We start from the raw sequence: 24,866 nt of genomic DNA, 5'->3' as shown, positions 1-24,866 counted from the left end.
GGGAGTGAGGTAACTAAGCCACTTATGTACCAAGAATAATGTATAGCATTCTGTCTACTGGATGGAAAAAGCACTATAGTAAAAATAATACCCTATTAGATTCCAATTACTATGTTACAGAAACACATATGAAGATTTGGCCCTATTCTCCAACAAATTTCTCATCTCTTTAATGGCAAACTGTGATTTTTTAAAATGTTCAATGTCTAAATATAAATTTCCAATTCCTAATGCTCTTCTTCCCCAAAACAGTAAAGTGTAAAACACCTTCACTGGAAGTCTGAAAATACTTAGCAGATCATGACTCCAAAAGAATGCTTTACACTTCATATCAAATTGTTCAGATCCTATTTAAACCTCATTGTTCCTGTTCCTCATTTTATTTAATCATAGTAAATATAAGCCTGCGTATTTATCTTTTACCCAAGATTTAAGACTGACAGGTTTGGAAGTGATTCCGAAATTTTTTTCACCGATACTGGTATGCAGGAAGGCTTCGTGAAAGAAGTGGCTTCATGCTACTTAATTCAAATCATGAAATAGTATCTTGTTATAAAAATATATTTAAAGGAAGAAAATGTGGTAGATCCATTAAAAACAACTACTAAAAACATATATTGGAAAGGGAGTCTGAAACTGATCTGGATAAAGATAACACGGAAGAATTACAGTTCTTAATTCTTTTTCATGTAGTACTCTGTCTTGTGACTGTAATGAGCAAATATACTAATTTAAAAATCTAAGCAATTGTTTACTGCTACATGTTTTTTCCCCTTCCCACTTTACTGAGATATAACTGACATTTAAACAGCATAAATTTAAGGTGTACAACATGTTGATTTGATAGCTACACTTTTCTACAAGTTTTCAATATGGCAGACATTTTGACAGTAGGCTTTCCTTCCGACTTGGTAGGTTTCTCCCTATTAATCTTGTCTCTCCTGACCACCTCAGTCTTTTCTGGTAATTTTTAAGGTAACTTTGGCTTATCTTTCTTTTTCTCTCAAAGTGTAAAAGAAATAAAAATCATTGGACTTTTCTGGGTTGATTCTTTTTCCATTGCCTTTTTCTTTCTACCTTCTAATATTGTAACTCTGCCACCTTTCGAATATAGTTTGCGTCATGCTGTCCCTTTCAAGTATTTCAGTTTATGTTATATTTGTCCATTTTTGTAATTAAAAGAGATCAATATAAAAATTTTTCAGACTAAATAGCATCATGTCACACCCACCCACTGACATACCAACTAGTCAAAGTATTCCAGGCCATTAGGGCAAAAAAGGAATAATTTTTGGTCAACTGATGTTAATTTGTTTCTATAAAACCTCCAAACCAGTTCTCTTATAGTTACCAATTGCCTGGACAGTGAAAGCACACGTGCTCCAGGTCATCATGGGGATTCGAGGATCTGTTTCATCAGGAGGCAGTTTCAGTCCAATTCTATATATTGTTGTGGCAAAGAGAAGGACCATTTCCTTGATGCTATTAGAGTATTTTATCCTAAAAATAAAACAAGACAAATTTACATAATGATTTAGTAAAGGGGCTACCTACTGGGAAGTCCAATTAGGTACTGAAGCAATTTAATTCCTTTTGACAAACTACTCTTTGTCAAATTAGAGATAATAGCCTCTGAAGATTTATTCACTAAGAAAAAAATGGGAAAAGCAGAACTGTAACTCTTTAGGTAAAAAATATCTCTTACAAAATGTTAATGACCCAGATCACTTCCTGTAAAAGATGCAGTAAATGATTATAGCAGAAAGGGTCCATGTCCAAACTAAGAGACAGACTGGAGAGAGAAGAATTAAAATTCAAAGGAATCAGATCTGACATAAATTTTAGTGTATGGAAAAGGGACCAGGAAGTACTTTTGTGTTGATATGGGGTGTGTGTGTGTGCGTGCGTGTGTGTATGTATGTGTGTATAATAATACACATACTAGGAGTGATGATTTTTGATCTCCTGAACTTCTATTTGTAACAAGTATTTTCAGTAGCAAAAAGATACATAACACAAACAAGGATCACAACTAGACATATGTACCTAAGATAATATTCATTAAATAATAGAACATTATTTGGATCATTATATTTTTCAAAGCTTCTTCACATAAATATCTTTCCAATAACATTATGTGCTAAATTAGAAGGCCACCGTCTCAATTTAACAAACAAGAAAAATGAATTGCAGTGGGGGTAGGGTGACCTGAGACTTTTCAGAAGTCACAGAGCAAGTTAGATGTGGCTTTAACTGAAGTCTCTTAAATTCTATTCTTGTAGGTTGGACTATATAAAAATGGCATTTTTGTTGGTCAGAAATTATTAATCATAGGCATGGTCCACTCTAATGCGTATTACTCTAATACCTCAAACCACTTAATTTCATTAATACACATACAACTTCAGGGAGAAAGTAACAAGATGAAAATGGGATAAAGAAAACAATTCAACAAATAAAGCAGGATGGAAAGAAGGACAGGTGGAAGAATGGAAGGAAGCAAACAAAGATTGTTCTTCACTTATTTTCATTACCATTTATAAACTTCTCTTAATTGTTCAGATACTTACGAAGACTGAACTCCAAAACTCAGGATAGAATGGAACTCAAAAGTGGAATCACCCATTCCCTGATCAAACAAGACTGGAATTGTTAGGTTTTCTCCTTACAAATTGAAAGGAAAAAGAAAGAAAAATCATGGGAGTTTGGCCCGACACATACTTTTTTAGCTTTTGTAAATTACATACGCTCATTTTAGAAAACTTAGAAAATGTTAATAAGCAATAAACAATCATTCAAAATTTTGCTACCCAGATAACCAGACAACATTTGGATGATATTCTTCTATTCTCTGTATAAATGTTACACATGTAGTTTTTTTTTAAAGGACAACCTCTATAGTACTGTTCTGTATCTTGTTTTTTTCACCAATAGTTCATAAATGTCTTTCCGTATCAGTAACTGTCCCTCTATATTTCTACTTTTAATAAATGCATAGTATTCTATTAGTAAGGCAGCATACATTAATGAGTAACAGCAAAGAATCTGGAGCCAAGCTGCCTGGGTTTGAATCTTAGCTCTCCCACTGACTTACTAAAAGTGTGGTGAATACTAAACCTCTTTGTGGCTCTATTTCCTAATCAAATTAGAATTTTTGTTTCCCTAAGTGAAATGAGATGTTCTTTTCTGGTTGTGTTCAAGATTCTTTTTTTCATCTTTGATTTTCAGCAGTTTGGGTATCTCTCTGAGTATGCTTTTAAGTTTTCCTGTTTGAGGTTCATTGAACTTCTTAAATCTGTAAATTTATATCTTTCACTAAATTTGAAAGTTTCCAACCACTATTTCTTCAAATACTTTTTCCATATCATTCTTTTTCTTTTCAGGACTTCAATGACACTAATGTTGGATTAAAAGGAAAAAAAAAAAAAAGGCTCCATATGTCCCTAAGGCTACATCTTTCTCTATCAAGTTTTTGTTTACAGATTGTGTAATTTCCACTGATCTAATTTCAGATCACTGACTCTTATCTCCCCATCTCCATTCTACTATTGAGTCCACCCAGCTAATTCTTCTTTCACACGTTTTTTTTTTCAGTTGTTATTCTCATTTGGTTCTTTTTTTTTTTTCTTTTTCATAGTTTCTATTTGTTCTGCTGAGAAGTCCTATGTTTCCATTTATTTCATGAATGTTCACCTTTACTTCATGTCTCATGATTATAAAGCTGAAAAGTTCAACGTTAAAACACCATTGGCTTTTGGTTGATTGTTTTTCCTTTGAGAGTTGGTCAGTCTCCTGGTTCTTTGTATCTTAAATAATTTTAGATTGTATCTTGAATATTTTGACTATTACATTGTGAATATATTTAAATATTATTGGCTCCCATTATGTAAATTCTCTGGAAAAGTGTTACTTTTTTTGTTGTTGTTCTAGAAGGCAATCAACCCAGTGAGGCTCAACAAGTTCTGTCTCACTCTCCATCAGTGGTGATTCTAGTGTTACCTTCCAGAGCCTTTGCTATGCTATTTGGATCCACCAGTACATGTACTACTCAGGGCTTAGTCTGGGATGTGAGTGGTGGTTCAACGCAGTTTCATTATCAAAGTTGTTGCTATGCTTCTTTGGGTCTGCTCTGTACATATGCAGCTTGGAAGTGAGCCCAGGATGTGCGTTGGTCTCAAGAATAAAGAGATTCCCTTTTACAGCTCTCTCCTCTCTGGGATTTCTCCCATACTCTCTAGCTCTGAGGGGTCCTTTTCCCTAGTCCCTCTGGCCAAAATGACAATTTTCTCTCACTTTTAGGCCCCTGTGCCGTCAGGCAGATTCATGTGACTGGGGTTAACCTAGGGGTAAAGCTGTGAGGCAAACAGTAAAAAACAAATACTGAAGATTCATCCAGCATTCTTTGGAACACAGTGGTTCCATTTTCCCCAGTTCCTCTGGCTTGTAAGACTGGTTTTCCCCAGAATTTTAGGTGTCTATGTGGCCACTACGGCAGTGCAGCTCCATGACTGGGGCTGGCCTTGGGGAAGGAGCCAAATGAGGGGGAAAAAACCATAACAGGAATTCCTTTTACATTCTCCAGCTCTGAGGGGCTTCTTTTCCAGTCCTCTGGCTAGAAAGACGGCATCTCTCCTTGACTTTTTACTGTTCATGTCCACTGCACAGTTCTGTGACTCAGGCAATCTGGGGTCAAAACTGAGAAATAAAGGAAGGGAAAAAAACCCCAGGAAACTCACTGTCTATACTTATCATTCCTCAGATTTTGACTTCCCTCCCCAATCTGCCTGCCGTTTACCTATTAAAGTAGGTAGTCTTATCTCTCAATTGTGAAGAGTATACAAATGAGGTAATAGTTTTCAATGTTGTTTTTGTTATTATTAGTATTAATGACAACATACTAACAATATTAGTAATTGTAATGGCTAACACAACATAGCATTTACTATGTACCATGCACTGTTTTACTTTACATAGGATAACTTGATCCTTCAATCAATGAGATAGGTACTATTATTATTCTCATTTTGCAAATAAGAAAATTGAGGCACAGAGAGGTTAAGAAACTTGTCTAAGATCAATTAGACAGTAAGTGATTTAAATCTAAGCATTGTGACTCCAGATTAATTACTGTCTACACTGTCTTCTAGTATGAAAAATTATTAAACTGACTAAAGTGATTTAGCGAAACTTAGCCTTGGCATACAAATCCTCTATTTCCTGAAATTTAACAAATATGCATTTCCAAACCATATTTTAGAGCAATACATACTTTTTAAAAAAAATTAAAGACTCTGAGACTTAAATCTCACACAGCTAAATATAAAATAATTTTAAGCAAACCTTTAGCATGTTTCATATTATAACCTGTTATTCTGGCCAGAACAGTCTGTATCCACCGTGCCAGGGTCAAATGCTGAGCAAGAACTTCTGTATTCTCACTGAAAAATGATATTTGAAATTATTAAAGCTGTTGGCAAAAAGTCAAACTGCAAAGCTGAATTTGTCTGGTCTTTCCCTGGAAAAATGGCTGTATGAAAAAGTCAAATTCCTGATTAGCTTCCAAAGTCATAGAAACACATGTGCCTAAAAATGTAGTTTTTAGGAGGGAAGAGAATTTTAAAAGTACAAAGCATAAGATATCACCCATATTCCTATCACCCTGAAGTATAAATGTCAGTAAATGAAATCACCGTTCTAGTTGCTCAAGTCAAAAACTAGGTGTCATCACTGATTCATCTGATTCCATCACAGCCCACATTTTAATCTATTGGCTAGTCTTACAGGTTTTACCTTCTAAATACAACCCAAGTTGATTACTTCTTTCTATCTCCATCATTACTACCCTAATCCATGTTTCATTATCCCTCACCTGGACTATTTCAATAGACTGTTTTTCCAGCTTCCACAATGCTGTTTTATCATTATTTATGTATTCATCATACAAAAGCCATAAAGATATTTTAAAATGTAATTCAGATCATATCACTTCCCTATTCAAAACACTCCAGTGGTTTCCCATCACATATAAAATACAATTGTAACTTCTAATCTTAGCTCATAAGCCCCTTTAGGATCTGGTTCTTTGTTCAATCCATTTCAAGTGTATTGCCTTCTTACTGTGCCTCCAACATGCTGTGTTCCCACTTCAGGGTCTTTTACTTTTAATATCCCCTGTGCTTGGAATTCTCCTCTCTCAAAGAGCAGCATGCCTTGTCCTTCACTTCATGCAGGTCTCTATCCAACTGGCACCATCTCAGAGAGGATATCCTTGCCAACTCTACCTATAAAGCGCCTCACAAACTGGTCTGTTTCTAGCTCTTTATGCTGCTGTTTTAGGTTTTTCATAGTATTTCTCTTTACTCAACATTCTATATTTATATATTTATTGTTGTTCTCTCCTCTCTGTAATATAAATTCCATAAGGGCAGGGACTTGATCCAAACTGTTGCTGACAACCAAGATGGGCCAGAAACAGTGCTATTAAAAAGGACTAGAAAGTAGAAATTTGCTTACTGAAAGGACAGTTTTAAGTGAAGTTAAAATATACAGTAAACTATGACAAAGTTCACATACCTGGGCACAAATCTGACCTAAGAATAATTTCAGTTCTCAGAAATGAAAGTGTACTATGATTGGTTATGACCAATTTTCTTTAAAAAGGCTAGCTTATTATTAGTTTTGATGAAGTTTTTTATATGCTCTTAACTTTAGTTTGTTAGGTTATACTCATGTTGATTTCCTAACAAAAGAGGCAAATACATTCAACTACACAGGTAGGTTCAAATGCCTAATAAAAATGTTATGTTTAACTATGTATTTCAGATCCTAAGTAACAAAATTGTTACTACAGATTAAAAATTTCACAGAGTTTGAAGGGACACAGGTGTAAGGATCAGTCTAACTTTAGAAAGGACTGCCCTGAAGCATCCTATTTTTAAAGACACCAAGGAAAGAAGGTACTGAATATTCATTCCTTCAGAGAATAATTTACATGTTTAGTAACTCTTATTTGGGAAACTGTTATATAAAATAGGCTTGTACAGGCTAACAGGAAGTTGGAAAGTCATTTTATTTTATTATGATTTATTTTATATCTGTCTTCATTTGTATAGTTAGGTGAGGCTTTGGAGTCAGATCTAGGTTCAAATCCTGTGGGTCTGCCCTGACAATTAAAAACAACTCACAGGCTCCAATTCCTTATCTCTAAATGGGAATAACATACCTACTTCATTAGACTATTCTGCGAAAAAAACGTAGTTACAGCTTGGCAGAGTGCCTAGAACATACCAGTTACTCAAAAAATAAAAGATAAATCTTTCTGATGCTATCTTCTTCCTAAAAGATGACATTCCATATTCCAATATACTAAGTAGAAGGCAATTTCAATATTATGTTTTCTAATAACATGGTATACTGGGGAGGGTGTAGGTCAAGTGGTAGAGTGCATGCTTAGCATACACAAGGTCCTGGTTCAATTCCCAGTACCTCCTCTAAAAATAAATAAATAAGCCTAACTACCACCCTCAACAAAAAAATAAAAGTAAATAAAAATTTAAAACACATGGTATAGAAGAGACAGAGCAACTACTTGACTTATTGACCCTAATTGCCAAACCTACTGCCTTTGAGCCCTTCTGTTGCAAAAACATGTTAAAATAGTTTTATCAACAAAATAATTTTCTTTAACAAAATCTAGGTCTATCAGTACAAATTCAGAGTTTTAAAGAAACTGAAATAATAACAATAATAAATAGTACTGTTATCATCATGTAGAACAATGAGAATATAGAAATATACAATTAGGTGTTCTAGCTGTCATTAAAAAATGAATGAATTTGCTGTTAACAATTCCATTCAAAGATGGTCAGAATATAAAAGTTTAAAAATTTATTCTAAACACTAAACAACTATCCATAGATGAAACTAGTGTTTTATTTACTTTTACAGTTAATGTTTATCCACATCTCTATAACCACAGCATTTGGCTCTTTGGAAAAATAAAAATAAAAATAATACTACAAAGATCCGCAGAGAAACCAAACTCCAAATAGCAACTCTACTGGTGGCAAAGGGCTGTAAAAAGGAATGGATCTTCCTCGCATCTTTTCTCCTCCATTAGTACTAAGATAGAGAGCAAAGTTCTACTGCTTTAATGGCTGTTGGAAGACACATGTGAAACATGCAGAGGTGTGTAAATGAATATTCCAGTTCTTTTAGAGACCAAAAATTGGGACTTTTAATCACATTTTTAAAGATGAATACAAGCTATGAAATGAAAAAGTATTAATTACTTTAAATAGCAAAAAAGAAACCAGTAATCTAATCAAAACTAAGCACAATTAAAGGATTAAAGACAATTTTTAAAAAAATTAGCCAAAACATAAATTAAAATATACCTGTTTATCCTTTGAGGTTGTAAAGGAATAATGGGGATCACAGTATTACACAGAGACTTGCAAAGAGGGCAAAGATATTCTCCACTCTCCAAGTCGAAAAGGTCAACATGAATGCGCTGCTGAGAGCTCAATTGTACAGCTTCAAAATACCTGCGAAATTCCAAAACATAGGTCCGTTCAAAACTACAAGTGTCTTTGTTCTAATCCAACTGAAAGAAATCTGCAATTTTTGCCTCAATAAACATCTTTAGAATCTACATGCAAAAATACACAAATCATAATCACAAAAGAAATAGGATGCCCATTCTTTCAGGGGCAAGCTGGAAGACACATCAGGGCAGAAACAAATTTAAAATAGTTTTACTGGATTATAACTTGTCTCCTGTCTCAACAGCAGGGAGATACATTGTAGACACTACTTCCTTCAGTTTCCAATGACCAAAAGAAGTAATAAGGGCTACTTCTTTTATGCATCATGTATTTCAATCTGATGCCACAAGGGTAAACCCTGTAAAAAATATTTCCCAGGAATTATACTTCTAAATTTTTATCTTTTCCAGACATACAACTAGAATTTCATGTCCTATTCTATGTCAAAGTACTTCTCACTCTGTGTTTTGAAGGGAATGAGATTTTTATAAAGATTACTACGTCTTCTACACAAATACTGATTGACAGCAACTAGTTAGTTTGTGGAAAGCAAGTACAAAGGGAGAGTGAAATCTTTAAGTTCATAGCTTTAAACACCAATTTCTAAGGGTGATAATATAATGAATATCATGCAAACAAAATTAGTAATTAAAATTGCTCCAATTGTTCAAATAAGAAGGGAAGAAGACACGAGAAAACATGCCTTTTTGTGGGCTTTAGTTAACTTAACATTCTAGTTTCTTTCAAGAACATGTCAGAAGGACAACTTACTTCTGCCAGCACACTGCATGCATTACATGACCACAGCTTCCTGTGTAAGTTCCATACGCCAAGTCTGAATCCATGAAAAGTGGGTCCAGGGTTTCTGGTACAGAAAGACAAAATTAAGAGGTATGTGTTCATCTGCCATGCAGTCATAAAAAGAAAACAAGAAAAGAGGTTATCAGGTCTAAAATTTTAATCATAAACTTTCTTAGGCATGTCAAAGAAAAGTGTCACAATGTCATGAAAGCAGTATATATATTTAATGGTAAGTAAAAAGAGGAAAATATAAAGCTAGACTAGCACTAGCTAGTTTCTAAAACTAGTACAGATTAATGACAACTATTCTTGGTTTACGTTTTTATTTTAATATTAGATTTTAAGTTGCATTATCTTCGTTTTTGGAAGTGATTTTCTATGATTCAACCACAACTTACTTTTGTACTTTTAAGAGTGATTTGACGGGTAATTTTAAGAGATATTTAGGGATATTATAAAGCACAGACTATGGCATTCAAATCTGATTCCATCATTTATAACTTGTGGCCTTTGGCAAGTTACTTAACTTCTCTGTGCCTCAGTTTCTTCATCAGTAAATGGTGCAAACAGTGGTAACTAACTCATAGAGCTGTTGTGAGGACTAAGTGAGTAAATACACATAAAGCACTCAATCAATGCCTGGCACAATAAGTACTGGATAAACGTTAGCGTTTTTTATCATCATGATTATTATGCTAAGTGTATTTTAATAACAAAGCAGCTAACTCCTGATGTGATGTAAGAAGTACAACACATTACCTACTTAGTAATCCAGCCAAGAAAGTATTTAAAAAGAACCTAGTAGTACAGCAACAATCAGACAAATCCGCAATGTAAGACACTGTACAGGACAACTGGTCTGCGTTCTCCAAAAAAGTTATTATCATGAAAAAGATAATAGACTGTTCTAGATTAAAACAAATATAACAGTAGCAACGTATGAAACATGTCTGGATCCAAAATGAAAAAAAAAAGTTTTAACTAAAAAAAAGACATTTTGAGGGCAGTTGGGAAAATTCAAATATGGATTTTATACTAGGTGATATTCCTGAATTATTATTAATTTTCTTAAATGTTATAATCGTATGATAGATATGTAATAGATTATCCGTAGTTTTCGAATATAGATGTTAGGGATGAAATGTCATGATACCTGTACCTTACTTTCAAATGGTTCAGCAAAGAGAAATGGAAATAGATAGAAAGATAGATAGATAGATAGACAGACCGACGGACAGAGAGGATGAGCAATGTGGCCATGTGTTAACAAAAATTTTAAAAAATAGAACAAAGAAGCCAACATGGCATATAAAAACAGAGTTCATTATACAAATTGGTAAATTGTGATCTGACCAAATAAGGCTAAAAATACAATCTCACTCCCAAACTTCTTTAAGATAGTATTTTTTCTAATTACATAAGTATGAAAAGAAATGCTCAAAAAGATATTCATTAAACGATACATACCCCCTGAGAGTTCTATGGGCTTCCCCCTGTGCTGGGTTAAGGCGGTGGATTTCTGGACACAGGCCGATAATACCATGGCATTATTTTCTATTTTCACCTCTTGTTCTTCTTGGCAGAGGATGCATGTCAGCACCTCCTTTTCAGTAACAGACGGACCCCGTTTAGGACCCAAAGCAATTTTAGAGTAGTCACTGACTGCTGGGGTGCTACCAAGAGAAACGACCAGAAATGAGGACACATGTTTTGGTCACTTGTCTTTATATTTTGGTAGATTTTTAAGTAACTGTAGGGCAAGAACTTTGAGAATAAAAATAATAAAATAAAATTGATATTTAGCAATATTAGCTTAAAATCTTCCCTCTAAATTTTCTTGCTTTTATCAGTTAATTTGCTTACTAGAAAATATATTTTGTGTTGCTAACTGCAAAAAAATGCAGATCACAAAGCAGAATGTAAGTTATAATTATATTTAATTTATTGTACTAAAAAGCTGGGTTATTTGTTTTTTTCTGATTATTAAAAGTAATACATGTCTATTAAGAAATGTTGGAAAGTCTAGAAAAGTATAAAGAAGAAAATAAAAAACATTATACTCTCACAACCTAGAGATAACCCCTTGTATATTTCCTTCCAGTGTGCTTTCTATTGATAACATTTTTTTAACATAATTAAGATCACATTACATATACAGATTTGCATCCTGCTTTTTATTCACTTGTATCTTAGCTGTTTTCTTGTGGCATTAAAATTTCTTCAGAAACATTATTTTTTAAATCGCTGTACAGTATTCTCACTATATGTGTCATATAGTTTTATCCATTCCCTCTTACTGGGCCATTTAAATTTCTCTTCATGTGTGTGTTCCAATAAAACTTTATTTATGGATACTGACATTTGAAATTCATATATTCCTTTTAGGTCACAAAATATTCCTTTCAGTTTTTTCCCAACCATTTAAAAATGTAAAAACTATTCTTGGCTCACAAAGCACATGAAAACAGGTGGTAGGCAGGATTTGGCCCATGGGCTGAAATCTGCTGAGCCCTGCCGTAGCAGATGTCCACTGGACAGGTTCCTTTTAGGTATTTAAGATTCTATTTTGGTAGCTATTAAAATTAAAAATGTGCATCTTAATGATTTAACAATTCTTAAGATGTACTCAATGTGTGCAATAATAATATAATAAATAATAGCAAATACTTATAAAGCACTAATTACAATGCGAGGCACAGTTTCAAATACTTTAAATTATGGTACTTCACTTAATCCTTCCAACAATCCTTTAAGGTAGATACTATTATTACCTCCATTTTTCAGATGAAGAAACTGAGGCCTAGAGATGGTTAAGAGACTCATCTAATGACTCATCACTAGGAAGGAGCAGGGTCAGGATTTAACCCAGGTGATCTGACTTCGCAAGCCACGTTGTGCAATATTGCCTCTCTCTCTGTGCAAGAAGCTCCCTGATATATCATAGATCATTCAATAAACTAGAAATAACTTAAATGTTCATCAACAATATAAGAGAAATCACATGATACAGAATTCTATGCAGTTTTTAAAAAGTGGGTCTCAGCTAGGTATGGTACCACCTCCTAGGAGGCATCTAGCAACAAATAAAGTAGGTGAAGTTTACTTTTTTGGTTGTCATGAAGACTAGGGGACACTACTGGACCTTCGTGAATAAGGGGACAGAGATACTAAATGTCCTGCAACTCATGAAGCATGAAAAAGAACTGATGCCCAAATGCCAAGAATGAGAAACACTGAGCTTGTTAAATGTAAGAATATATGTATACAGATTTCCAAGACATATTGTTAACTGAAAATGGGAAGTAGCAGAATGATACATACATAATAACATCTATGCAAATAAAACAAAAGGCAGAATGACACTATATAATTTCTATGGTTGCATATATTTGCATGTAATAGCGCAGTAAAAATTCTGGTAAGACATACATAAAGCTTATAACCAGAGTATCCCTGAAGGAGGAAGAAATGGGTCCAGGACTTGGGCCAGTACTCAAAAGGAGCTTTACCTCTAACATTTGATTTTTAAAAGGGAAATATGTTGACATAACTGTGTAATTAAAATTTTGTTTTTGAAAAATGTAAGCAAATACATTTGTGACTTTGAGATAGGAAAAGCCTTCTTAAACAAGATACAAAAAGTTAAAACTCTAAAAGAGCGATAAATCTGTCTTTATCAACACTGAAACTTAGCTCTGGCTAAAACGTTATAATTAATGTTAAACAGGAACAAAGTATGGGAAACATGCAACCAAGTTTAATATCCAGAATTTTAAAGGACTTCAACAAATCAGTAAGACAAGGGCAAAGCACCCAACAGAGACAGGCAAAAGATAGTAACAGGCCATTCTCAGAAGACAAATGTAACAGGCTAATGAACAACTGTAAGAAAAGATGCTCAACCTAGTACCAACTAATCAGGGAAATTTAGACTGGCAGGAAGTTACAATTTTGATTATATAAAATATTTCCAAGTACTGATAATTTTAAGTATTGGTGAGAACGAAGGAAATAAGCACTCTCATACACTGCTGGGAGTAAAAAATTTAGTAAAACTACTCTTGAGGGCAATGTGGCAGTAGCTATTAAAATTTCAAGTAATTATGACCTAGCCCTCTCACTTACTAGATTCCACCCTTGAGAAGTACTTGTGTAATTACACAAGGAGACACATACAAAAATGTTCTGACACATTGTCATAAGGGAAAATTAGGAAATAAGGGGAGAACAACTTAAATGTCTAAAATCTGATAAATAAAATATTGATATCTAAATTGTAGAACACTATGCAGCGGTCATTAAGAATGATATAGATCTACACTACAGATCTATCTATCCTGACATGAAAAAATTTAAAAGACATCGAGGAAGCAAGCCAGAGAACAAAAGGTATGGTAAAATTTTAAAAAGCTACTGAAATATACAAAACAAAACTCATTATTTTTTATGTACACATTTATAAATGCACAGAAAGAGGTCTAGAACAGTAATTATTTATAGCAATGGTTATCTGCGGAGAAAGATCCGGAATGTAAATGATGGTCAAAGGTACTTACTGTGTTATCTAAATTGCTCTCAATGAGAACATATACATAATTTCATGTGTGCAATCAGGCAATAAAAATAAACTATGAAAATTGCTCTATACTGAAAACATAAATAAAGTTTTTTATGTTATTTTCAAAAAAATTATGAAAGCATTAGGGCCATTAATTAGAGTACATTTCTGCTTACATTTTCTTGTTTGAATAAACATACACTAGTCTTTTTCATTACTTTGTAAATAGTATGTTGTTAATATGTAATATCGAGAGGTTTGAGACTTCTGCTTGTTATTTAAAGTTTTGCATTAGTTTCTAGTTTTATTACTAGAAGGATAGCTTACCTTTACATTTTTTTAAATTTTTAAAATATATAGTCTATATTCTTTGTGGTCCTTTGTTAGCATACTCAGTTTCAAGATTACAGACATATAGAGTATAATGTTTCTATTGTTATTGCAAAACATAATTTTCTAAAAGTTATCTGTAACACTGTTTTAAAGAGCAGTGAAAGCTTGTTTTTAAAAAATAAGCATAGGAGGTATTTTCAATATTTTAAATTGGAATGCTTTTCAAAGTATCATTATTTTGCCTCCTCCCTTTCCTCACTGTATCTATGTAACAGCCCACAAAACACTGCTCTCAGAAAGTTACCAAATATCCCCAAAAGCATACCAAAGTCACACAGCCAGGACTCAGAAAACCAGATTTACTAATTTCCATTCCAATGTGTTATTCATGACTATAACTACAGGCACTGCCTTCTTTCTCTTTAAGAAAAAAAGAAAACTAATATAGACCACCTTTTTCAGGTGAAGGTTTTTTTATTTTAATCTGTAATAAGAGCAGTCATTTTTATCAGAACTCATAAAAATGTTGTGGAATATATGAACTAAGATATAAATGTGTACCTAAAAAAGCCCACACATACAAGATAACAGGAGCTGGTTTTTATTTTTGCTGTTTCCATCTTCATGTCTTTTGTGCATAAAAGTTCAAGACAACTTAATTGCACACTTGAATGATTTAGCAACATAAAATTATATTCAATAAGTACCTTAGAGGCTTCATTGTGCCCTTCCTAGCTTAGAAATAGTGTAATTTCTCTTACTTTAAAATATATTTTGAAAAAAATATTATTTAAAGTGAATATGTAATTTTTCCTCCAAGAAACTGAGTTGGTAATTTTTAGTTTTGCTTTGTTTTACCTCTCTTCCTCCATAATGGAGTCTTCTTTCCCAGACATTTCTGACGTACTGTCATACATCAGTTTGTGAGTTTCAATAAAGTTTTTCTGTAAGGCAGACATCTGAGCCATGATCTTCTGGCGATGCAGCCTAGCAGCTTCAGCTTTTCTTTTTCGTTCTGCTTTTTCTTTATCATGACTAATCTGTGTATTAAGAAATCACAAAAATTAGGTAAAATCCATTGTTAAAATTTATATATACTATTCAGTCAGGCAAAATTTTCTTGAGTAAGCCTAGATTCAATCTGATGCCTCAAAATTAACATAGAGGCTCCAATACATCATACAACTAATTGCTCCTTCGGTTACTTCAATAATTTAACTTAAAAGGCCAAGTACCTTAAATATCTAATAAACTGCCTTTTACATTCAATGCGGGCACATTTAAGAAACAAAAGCAAACAAAACAAAATTTTAAAATCATTTGTTAATCATTTAACCACTGATATTTAATCAATTTAAAACCAACTTGATAATGTCTAACAGCTACTCTTAGATGCATTACTAAAAATGAGAACTCTGACAACATTACTGAGAGGTGTTGGTTTTTGTTTAACTTAAGTCTGGTGTTTTTCTTTTAGGAAAGATAGCTAATAACCACAAGTAGTAATATTCTAATAATTTTTAGATTCATCAAAATCTGATTTGTTATATTATAGAAATTCATAACCTAAATATTATGGTGTTTCACTGAATCTAAGATGCACCATTACCTTATGTTCCACTAAGAATGCTGCTGATTAAATAATAAGCTGCCATGGATTGTCAGACATATCCCAATTTCAGATATTAAGACATTTAAAAGTTAATAAAATACGGTATTTCCAATAGAGCTCCATCGTACATCAGTTGTCTCTGCTTTTGTAAAATACATATATTATATTAGATAACTATGTGTCAAATACCACTAATCCCTGCAGTACAGAAACACAATGAACAAAAGAAGACGGATATCCTACATACCTTACAATAAACAGGTTCCTTCTAACAAAAAGAAACAGCTCCCTTATACCAGTAAAGCTCAAAGACAGAGATGAACGTCACCATTATTATAATATTATTACCTCATCATTCTTAATAGATTCTGAGCCTGATGTAGTTGCTACAAGTAAACAAGATTTTTCTCTTAATCGCTTCACTGTGTCAAACATCTGTGGAAAACAGATAAAATGTTAAAAGATTTGGTTAGATTGATCAGGAAGAGAAAAATTCACTAATCTGTCATGTCTCTAAATGTTCCTGACTTAAACTTAAGCGATTTTACATGTATATAAAATGGCTTAATTTTACATATATATATAAAATAACTCCTGACTGTGACAAACACCTCCCCTAGTCGATTAGCAATCCAGCCAAGGAGAAGGCTGCAAATAGGAAAAGCAGCCGAATCAGTTTGCAGGTGTAAGCATAACTCTGCTTTTGCCAGGGGAAAAATTTTGTTTTCAAATAACATTTTTAGTGCAATGACATATAGAGACAAAGACACAATAGGGAAACTGAACCTTCTCTTTCCCTAAAATCAACTAAATTAAAGATATTTAGTAAATATTTCTTTATATTTACCTATATTCTCATAAAAAGTAATCCTACTGTACACATTGTTTTCTTTTTCACTTAATTATTTATCTTTAGAGATGTTTCCACAACAGCTTATACAGGTCTGTCCCACTCTTTTTTTTTGGCCTAAGTTTTATGGTTTTATTAACACAAATACAATGTGCACATGAGCTGTGTGCTCATTTTCTTCACTGCACAGGCTGTCACTGGGATTGAGGGCTCTAGTGGCAAGCTGGGCTGCTCTTTCCACAATGGCTTTGCAGAACATCTGAGAGGAGATGTTGCAAGCAGTCTCAGTGCAGTAAGATTTGTGACACATCAGCAGCACTTCAAGCTCCTTGACATTATGGACCAGGAACTTCCAGAAGCCAGTGGGCAGCGTGTGCTCTATTTTCCTGCTGCTCCTATCAAGATCTGGCCCCTGAATCTTCTGAGCACCCTACTGTCAATGCCTCTGAGTTTCAGCCAGTTACACTTAATTTTGACCTACTGCCTGACTGGTGTGGGATAAACTTCTTGGTCCTCTTTTTGACAATCTTGGGCTTCATGAGGAATCTGAGAGCAGCCAGGATGCCAAGCAGGAGACGGCTGCACCTCTGCACGCAATGTCGTGGGAGCTATTGCATTCTCTTTAACAAATATCAAGGTTTCAACAATAGGACAGTACATCCATAAAACATACTTCTATTTTAAAAAAGCTTCAGTCTCATGTGGAAAAACATCCACAAGTAACTTACAACACATCTATATATTGTCCATTTGGGTAAAATACCTACTGGGTTTAAGAACAGATATTTGTGCTTTTTATATATTTTGACAATGAACTTTGGTATTCTAATAGAAAATGAACTTTCAGGAATAGATCTCCAATTTACACCACCATGTCCAAAGGATATAAATGTTAGACTAAATGACAGTTCAGTTTACTCTTTTTTTTTTTTAACAGAAATATCATTGCTTTATAACATTCTGTGAGTTTCATATTTATAACATTATATTTCTACATCTGTTACACTACACCATGCTCACAACCAAAAGCTTATCTTCCGGCCGTTGCCATACAGTTGACCTTCTTTACCCATTTCACTCTCCTGCTACTCCCATCCCTCTGGTAAACACTATTCTGCTCACTGTATCTATGTGTTTGTTTTTGTTTGGTTTGACTTATTCATTTATTTAATTAAATTAATTTAATATTCCTCATATAAGTGAAATCTACAGAACAGTTCTCTACTTCTTTTGTTTCTCTTTTATATTTTTAAGTGATTATACTGGTAAGTTTAACACAAATACTAAATAAAATCTACTTCAAAAGAAATCTTCATACCACCATTTTCTATAGTTACATATCTACTACATTATGCTTGTTAAAGGAGTATCTCTGATTAAGGACTCTAATAAAAGGATTCTCTAATAAAAGGGATTGAAGTACAAAGACTTCCAATTAATAGGATGTGGAAAAATAAACCACTCCATATTCTAATTATTAAAACAATATCTGGCTGATAACATAAAAATATTTTAATAAATACAGTAGAAGAAAGCTCTGTAACTCTGGTTTCCTGTGTCCATTTGGAGAGTTTTCCATTAAAGTAACATTCTTCACTTCTCACCCTACACCTTATTCACTCCTTCCCAAAGGCACTGCCATCCACCCAATAGCTCAAGCTCCAAATCCAGGAGTCATCACTGACTCCTTGATTTTTCTCATCTCTTCCATCAAATCTATCAGCCAGTTCTATAATTTCTACTACCACATTATACCTGATTCAGTCTAGCTTCTTGCCATCTGCAGCCTAGACCAGGTCATGCTCATTTCTCACCAGGATTATTTACCGCAATGATGTTCTAATGGTTTCCCTGTTTCGACTCTTGTCTTTATAATCCATTTACCCCACAGGAGTTAGAGTGATCTTGTAAAACTGTAGATCAGATTATGTTATTTAAAATTCTCCAGTGGTTTCCCTCTGTCCTCAAAAAATAAAATCCACCACTTTACCCTGAGTTGTAAGGTCCTATACAATCTGGCCCCTGGCTGCCCCCTCTGACCTTGCTGTCTACCTTTCTCTCCCTCTCCCATTATGTTCCAGTCACAATGGCCTTCTTTCTGGCCACCTTAGAACTTTTGCATTGCTGTTCCCTTGTTCTGGAGAACTTTTCCAGATTCTTGTAAGACTGGCTCCATGTCATTCACTTCCAATGTCACCACCGAAAAGAGGCCTTTTCTGATTACCCACCTAAAGTTACCCTGTACTCATCTACTGAATTATGCCGGTGTTTTCTTGTTTATCGTCTATACCTCAATGTATGCTCCATGATAGCAAGCACCTTATCTGTCTTATTCAGAGTCTAGGAGTGAGCATAGCACATAGCATGTATTCAGTACATGTCTACTGAATAATAAAATAAATGAATAAATCTTAATTTTTAAAAAAGAGCCCTCTACTACAACATAGGGAAAGTATAGACTTACTAGCATGAAAAATTATGAATGACCATGAAAAATCACTGGCAAATGATTTTACCATTTGAGAATATAGTGGTTTAATTGTTAGAGGCAGCAGAGGATTCTTAATATTTAAACCAAGATATGATCAGTTTATTTTTCAGGTTTACCTGGAGTATCCATGTAATCATGTCCTTCTGGCCTTCTAACTGGGGAATTCCCTTGAGTTTTTCCAAAAGCATTTGTATATTCTGAGCATTCATGGCCGAACTTCCCAGTCCTTTTTAAAACACAAAAATCACAAATTATAAACATATTATCTTCATAGTTACATATAAATTATAATTTACAGTTAATGTTATTCATATTGATTACCAAAATTTACAATCTATTCTTTAACTACACTAATTTTTCAATAGAACAATCTTCAATTACATGAAGTACTAAGTACTAAATTACACAACTTGAAAAACCTGAATTACTTTAGATCTCTCTCGTACATTTTCTATTGGGGCTGCTAAGTGAAAGCTATCCTTAATGATCTGTCTCTTGCCTTTCCTCTACTTGGGTCATTGTCTAGTAAAAGTACTTTCTGAGAACCAAAGCTCCCAAAAATATGGAGGTGGGAGTTGTCATATCCAAAAACTGAATAGATTTATGATGTATTCAAAGATTTAAAAAATAGTGTTTAAATAGAAAATGAGATGCTTTTCTCCTGTTGGTATTATAATCAATGTTCCAAGAATGTGCTTTGAAAAAACTGTCTTAATCACATAGCATTTAATAAAAATCTAATCTAAACCTATCCTCTTCCAGGTTGAAAACAGTGCACTTCTATAATCACTTTAAATTCAGGAATATAACATCTTCTGTAGATGGGTAGTGTGACTATTATGGTTAATATAGCAGCAAATATTTGATGATACTGAGACAAGGAATGAAAGTAAGAAACCATCAGTGTATTTGCCTCCCCCCAACCCCACCGCAAAAGGGGTGGGGTCATACAGGAAAAGAATTGTAGTAGGGGATTAAAAATACTTGTATTATTGAAAATGTTAAAAACCAAAGATGCCAGGAAAAGACTTAAAACAATTTCAGAGTTTTCTGTTTTAAGGACTGACAGATTAAAACTATCAGAGCTAAACTTCCCATTACAAATTGGCAATTAGCTGAAATTGTGTTGAAAAATGATACTAAAACATACTTGAAGCCTTATGGTAAAAGTCAAATGTCACTTCTTCTTCAGGAGATTTTTGAAGCTGTTGCTTTTCTTCTAGTAAGCCCAATGCTATAATATGAAATGCCTGAAAGAGATAAACAGGAAAAAAATCTTTAAAGCTGTGCTTCTTCAGGTAAATATATTTTAAATGAAGGTATAAAAATAAGCAATCTGACGGCTAAAAAAATGTGCAAAGGTTATAAACAAGCAATTCACAGAAAAAGAAATTATATATACACATATGAAAAATGTTCAGCCTCACTTGAAATTTTAAAAATGTGAGCCGAAACAAGATCATCCTATTTTTCACCTTTATAAAAATGGCAAAAAATTTTAAGAGTTTATTAAAATACAGAGCTGGCAGAGGTGCTGGGAAGCAGGCAATATTCACCACACTAGTGATGGGAAAGTAAATCAGTGTAATATTTTTGAAGGCCAATTAGACAATAGCTATCAAAAAATATAAAGGTACAGACCTAGTGCTGGGAATTAGTAGGACAGATTCACTCACTTATGTGTGCAAAGATATTTGTACGAGGTTCATTTTAGTGTTCTTTGTTATACAAAGACCTAAAAACAACCTAAATGTCTATTAATAGGAGATTGGCTAAATGCATTACTGATGTCCTTATAATGAAATATGCAGCTATCAAGAATGAGGTAGGCCTATATGCTCCAATGCGGAATGACTTCCAGAAGATAACAAATCTTTAGGTAGGGTACTGGGAGATGGGGAGAGAAATTTTAACTTCTGACTTCAAATACATCTCTATGGATTGAAATTTTTTACTGCATGTATTTACCACTGATAAAACAAACTGAGATACACATACAGTATGACACTATTTAGAGCCTCTAGATCAATAACATCGAAGGAAATTTAGTTAGGCAGGTGCTAAATAAGTATCCGATTACAGCTACCAAAGGTGACATTATAAAGTAACTTATAAGTTATAAAGGAAAAAATAGCTGCTTCCACCTAATGAGCTAATTCTTACAACAACTGTATGAAATAATTATATTTATATTCATTTTAGCAATGGGGAAATTATTCTTTGCTCCTTAAATGGGAAGTGGAGTAACCCAAGATTCAAGCCTAGATCTGTCAGTCTTCAAATCTTTATTATACTGTCTCCTCATAATACAAGTGAAATAAAAAACATAAAAAATTAAGATAAAATATTGACATGCCAATTTATTATTAGCAGAAACAGCCTTCCCCTCCTCCTTTTAAAATATAAATAGTTCGCAAGAGTAAGGATCCTAAAAATTTAAGAATGTGTCACTAAGGAAATCTATGCCACATGCAAGCTATTTTTAATAACCCTTAATTCTCAGGTGTTCTAGTTGTGGTTGTGACTGAAGTCAGAAAGTTAGACCAAGGATCTTCCCCAAACTCCCAAGAACTCTATTAGAGAAAATATTTGAAGTAGAGAAAATATTTCAGGTATACATACCATCTGGAGCATCCCTTCAGTCCACAAGTTAGAATCTGTATCTACTGCCCGCTCAAATATGGTCCTGAGAATGTACATCATGATATCGCAATTGAGAAGGTTAACCACTCTGCTGAAAGCAGGGCAGAATTCAGGAGGTGGTGGTGGTGGTAATGCTAAAGTAGGTGGGAGATCAATGTCAAAAGAAACAAACAAGTACATTTTTATTTGGGTTATCCTCTAAGTTAAATTGCAAATGTCAGAATCATACATTACATGCAAAACAGCACATGATTTTTTGTTACCTTTAAAGCACTAAAACATCAATGTCAAGGAAAATGTAAGTCACTATGTAAGTAACCCAAAACTCCACTTGTTATAAATTTAAAATTCTATCACCACTGATGTAAGCTGTATCTTAATATGTGAACAAGAAACAATCGGTTCTCTGCACTTCCATTAGTTGCTCACTATCAAAAAACACAAACACTATATGCTTTGCTGATATGAAACCACAGAATATAGTCAAAATGAGTCAATTCATAATCTCACTTTTTACCTTCATCTTTGTTTTCCTGTTTTCTCCTTTTCTTCTGCATATGTTCAGCCTATTAAGAAAAAAAGTCTACCTTTCAATATACTGCTTGACAAGCATGAAACACATGGAGTACTTTGAAGCAGGTAGGAAATACTTTATATACTGAAATATGTATTCAAATGCTACCTTATCCCAGAAACAAAATGGCAGTCCTAGGGAAGGCCACTGCAAAACAGATGGGTAATATCCCTCATCATAATTCAGTCCCTACTCTTTCAACCAACAATATTTACCTAGTGTCCAGTACACAGGGCATTGTACTATGAATAGAAATTATTCATTTTATAAGGACAAAGTCAGGCACAACCTGAACTAAGTGATCAGACCTAACATCACCCTTAATGGGACAAACGGACATTATATGCCCAGTCATGCGATGCAACACACCACCTATGTAGTATTCTTGTCCCAAAATGTTTAACTGGAATCTAATCATGAAAATACAATCAGACATATCCAGAATCTAGAATATTCTAAAAGACAACCAGCCTGTACTTAACAGAAATATCAATGTTATGAAAGACAAAAAAAGGCAAAAAGATTATTTTAAATTAAAGGAGATTACAGGGGGGAGGGATATAGCTCAGTGGTAGAGCGTGTGCCTAGCATGCACAAGGTCCTGGGTTCTATCCCCAGTACCTCCATTAAAATACATAAGTAAACCTAATTACCCATCCGCCCCAAAAAACAATAAAAAGTTAAAGGAGATCATAGAAATATGACCCAAATGAAGTGCATGATCCTTGCTTGAATCCTCCTACCTCCTAAGATAGCTATAAAGAATATTTTTGGTATAATCAGGAAAATTTGAATAATGCCTACATACTAGATAATACTATTGATTCAATTTTAATTTCTTGGGTAAGATAACAGCCTCTATTAGTGAGAACCAATATGAAACTACAGAAGAACCAGGGAATTTTCTGTGGAGTTAAAAAGCATAAAGCATTTGAGGTTTATTTACTGAAGAGAGTAACTTCATACCTTGCTATGCTGTGTTTTAGAGTAATGATAAAAGTACATATTGAAGTCTTTCAATGATTCATCTTTCAGTTCATAAACTCCATGGCCTGATACACCTGGTTTCCTAAAAAGACAGAAAATACTGAGATGTACTGCAGCGCTCTTGAAGTATAGAATACAGACAAAATAAGAACTTAAAAATTAATCTGAAAGTCAAAATTCAGAGGAAGAAAACAATCATATCTCATTCAGTTTGCTTAACCTGAAAAAGACATATTTCAAGAGTAAAGCTAAAAATCTACACTGTAAGCTTAAAGTTCTGATAACAGCTGTTGTGTTTCATAATTATGAAATTCAAACAAATCTGAAAAAGTTTATTTTATACTATGTCAATCTGATCTCAGATCCACATACTTAAATCTGTAAGGTTTCCTTTTTTGCCTCTGAAGCCTAAGACTGTCTGTTCAACTAAAGCTTGTATTGTCTAAAGCCAAATCTAAAACGGTGGTAAGATATCATGAACTTAGCAAACTGTAAGTGAAAATATGGTGGAGAATCCTCTATTTTGAACTATACGGAAAAAGCAATGAGGCCAAAAGGAGTCCACCATATTTGTTCTGCACATTAAACAGCTTTTGGTCTCTAGTGAAGTAAGTGAAATATTTCACTGAACATTAGTAGAGCATTCCTATTTTTAAAGTTATTTGAAACTAGCAATTTATCTGTAAATACAGTATTACAACAAGAAGAAATTCACTATTTATTTTTTAAATTTCAAGAATCCGCTTAAAATCTTATTTTCATTTTACATATCTCAAAGAATCAAAGGATTATAAAACAATGTTTTAATTCTAGTACAGAAAATTCTAAAATTAGTATATAAAAATTTAATAGAATAAATGAAGTCATGGCTTGGAATTGATGGGAAAGAGACTACCAGAAAGATTTCTTTGTTTACTTAAGTTGCCTAATATCACAAATGGGTATCTTTCATTCACCTCCCCAAAATATTCATTTCTTCAACATACATGTACTAAGTGCCTACTGTGTGCTCCCTATTCTCACCTTTTCTGTGTCTGTACTCCATCCTTGTTCTTGGGAGTTCAGGCAAGAACTTCAGAGCTTCTACAAAGTATCCAAAGTACAAGAACAAAGATAGTTCTACCTCTCAGAATAAGCATAAATATGAAGTACTTACTTAAATGTGGCCACTTTGTTTATGACATTCTCTAAGCCAGTTTCATTATTTTCCTGTTGAAACAATATTTTTGTCATTTTTACCTTCATGTAATGACTCTATCTTCTCTTACTGTGAACTGAAATACACTTTTGTTTTAATTCTTATTTTTTATTGAAGTATGGTCGATGTACAACGTTAGTTTCAGGTGTACAGCAAAGCGATTCAGTTATACATATACATACATACATATATATATTCAGCTTCTTTTCCATTACGGCTCATTACAAGAAATTGAGTATACTTCCCTGTACTATACAGTAGGTCCTTACTGTT

At 33.6% G+C, this 24,866-nt stretch overlaps 1 protein-coding gene across 2 annotated transcripts in view; it reads right to left on the bottom strand.

The window, feature by feature from the left end:
* The window catches only part of UBR1 (ubiquitin protein ligase E3 component n-recognin 1), a 136,516-nt gene that overhangs the window by 34,483 nt on the left and 77,167 nt on the right, over positions 1-24,866 (bottom strand). For both annotated transcript variants that reach the window (XM_032481378.1, XM_006178875.3), the window contains exons 23-36: positions 24,552-24,604; positions 23,375-23,477; positions 22,352-22,400; positions 21,814-21,968; positions 20,342-20,441; positions 19,308-19,417; positions 16,199-16,285; positions 15,097-15,278; positions 10,815-11,020; positions 9,318-9,411; positions 8,397-8,546; positions 5,341-5,438; positions 2,571-2,664; positions 1,352-1,500 (exon numbers count right to left, since the gene is read on the bottom strand). In XM_032481378.1, the coding sequence (XP_032337269.1) occupies positions 1,352-1,500; positions 2,571-2,664; positions 5,341-5,438; positions 8,397-8,546; positions 9,318-9,411; positions 10,815-11,020; positions 15,097-15,278; positions 16,199-16,285; positions 19,308-19,417; positions 20,342-20,441; positions 21,814-21,968; positions 22,352-22,400; positions 23,375-23,477; positions 24,552-24,604 (1,630 nt within the window). The remainder of the gene's footprint in view (positions 1-1,351; positions 1,501-2,570; positions 2,665-5,340; positions 5,439-8,396; positions 8,547-9,317; positions 9,412-10,814; positions 11,021-15,096; positions 15,279-16,198; positions 16,286-19,307; positions 19,418-20,341; positions 20,442-21,813; positions 21,969-22,351; positions 22,401-23,374; positions 23,478-24,551; positions 24,605-24,866) is intronic.

The sequence above is a fragment of the Camelus ferus genome, chromosome 6 (genome assembly GCF_009834535.1).
Source record: "Camelus ferus isolate YT-003-E chromosome 6, BCGSAC_Cfer_1.0, whole genome shotgun sequence".
NCBI lineage: Eukaryota > Metazoa > Chordata > Mammalia > Artiodactyla > Camelidae > Camelus > Camelus ferus.
Note: the sequence above shows the minus strand (reverse complement) of the source record. Positions and strands in the feature narration are given on the sequence as shown.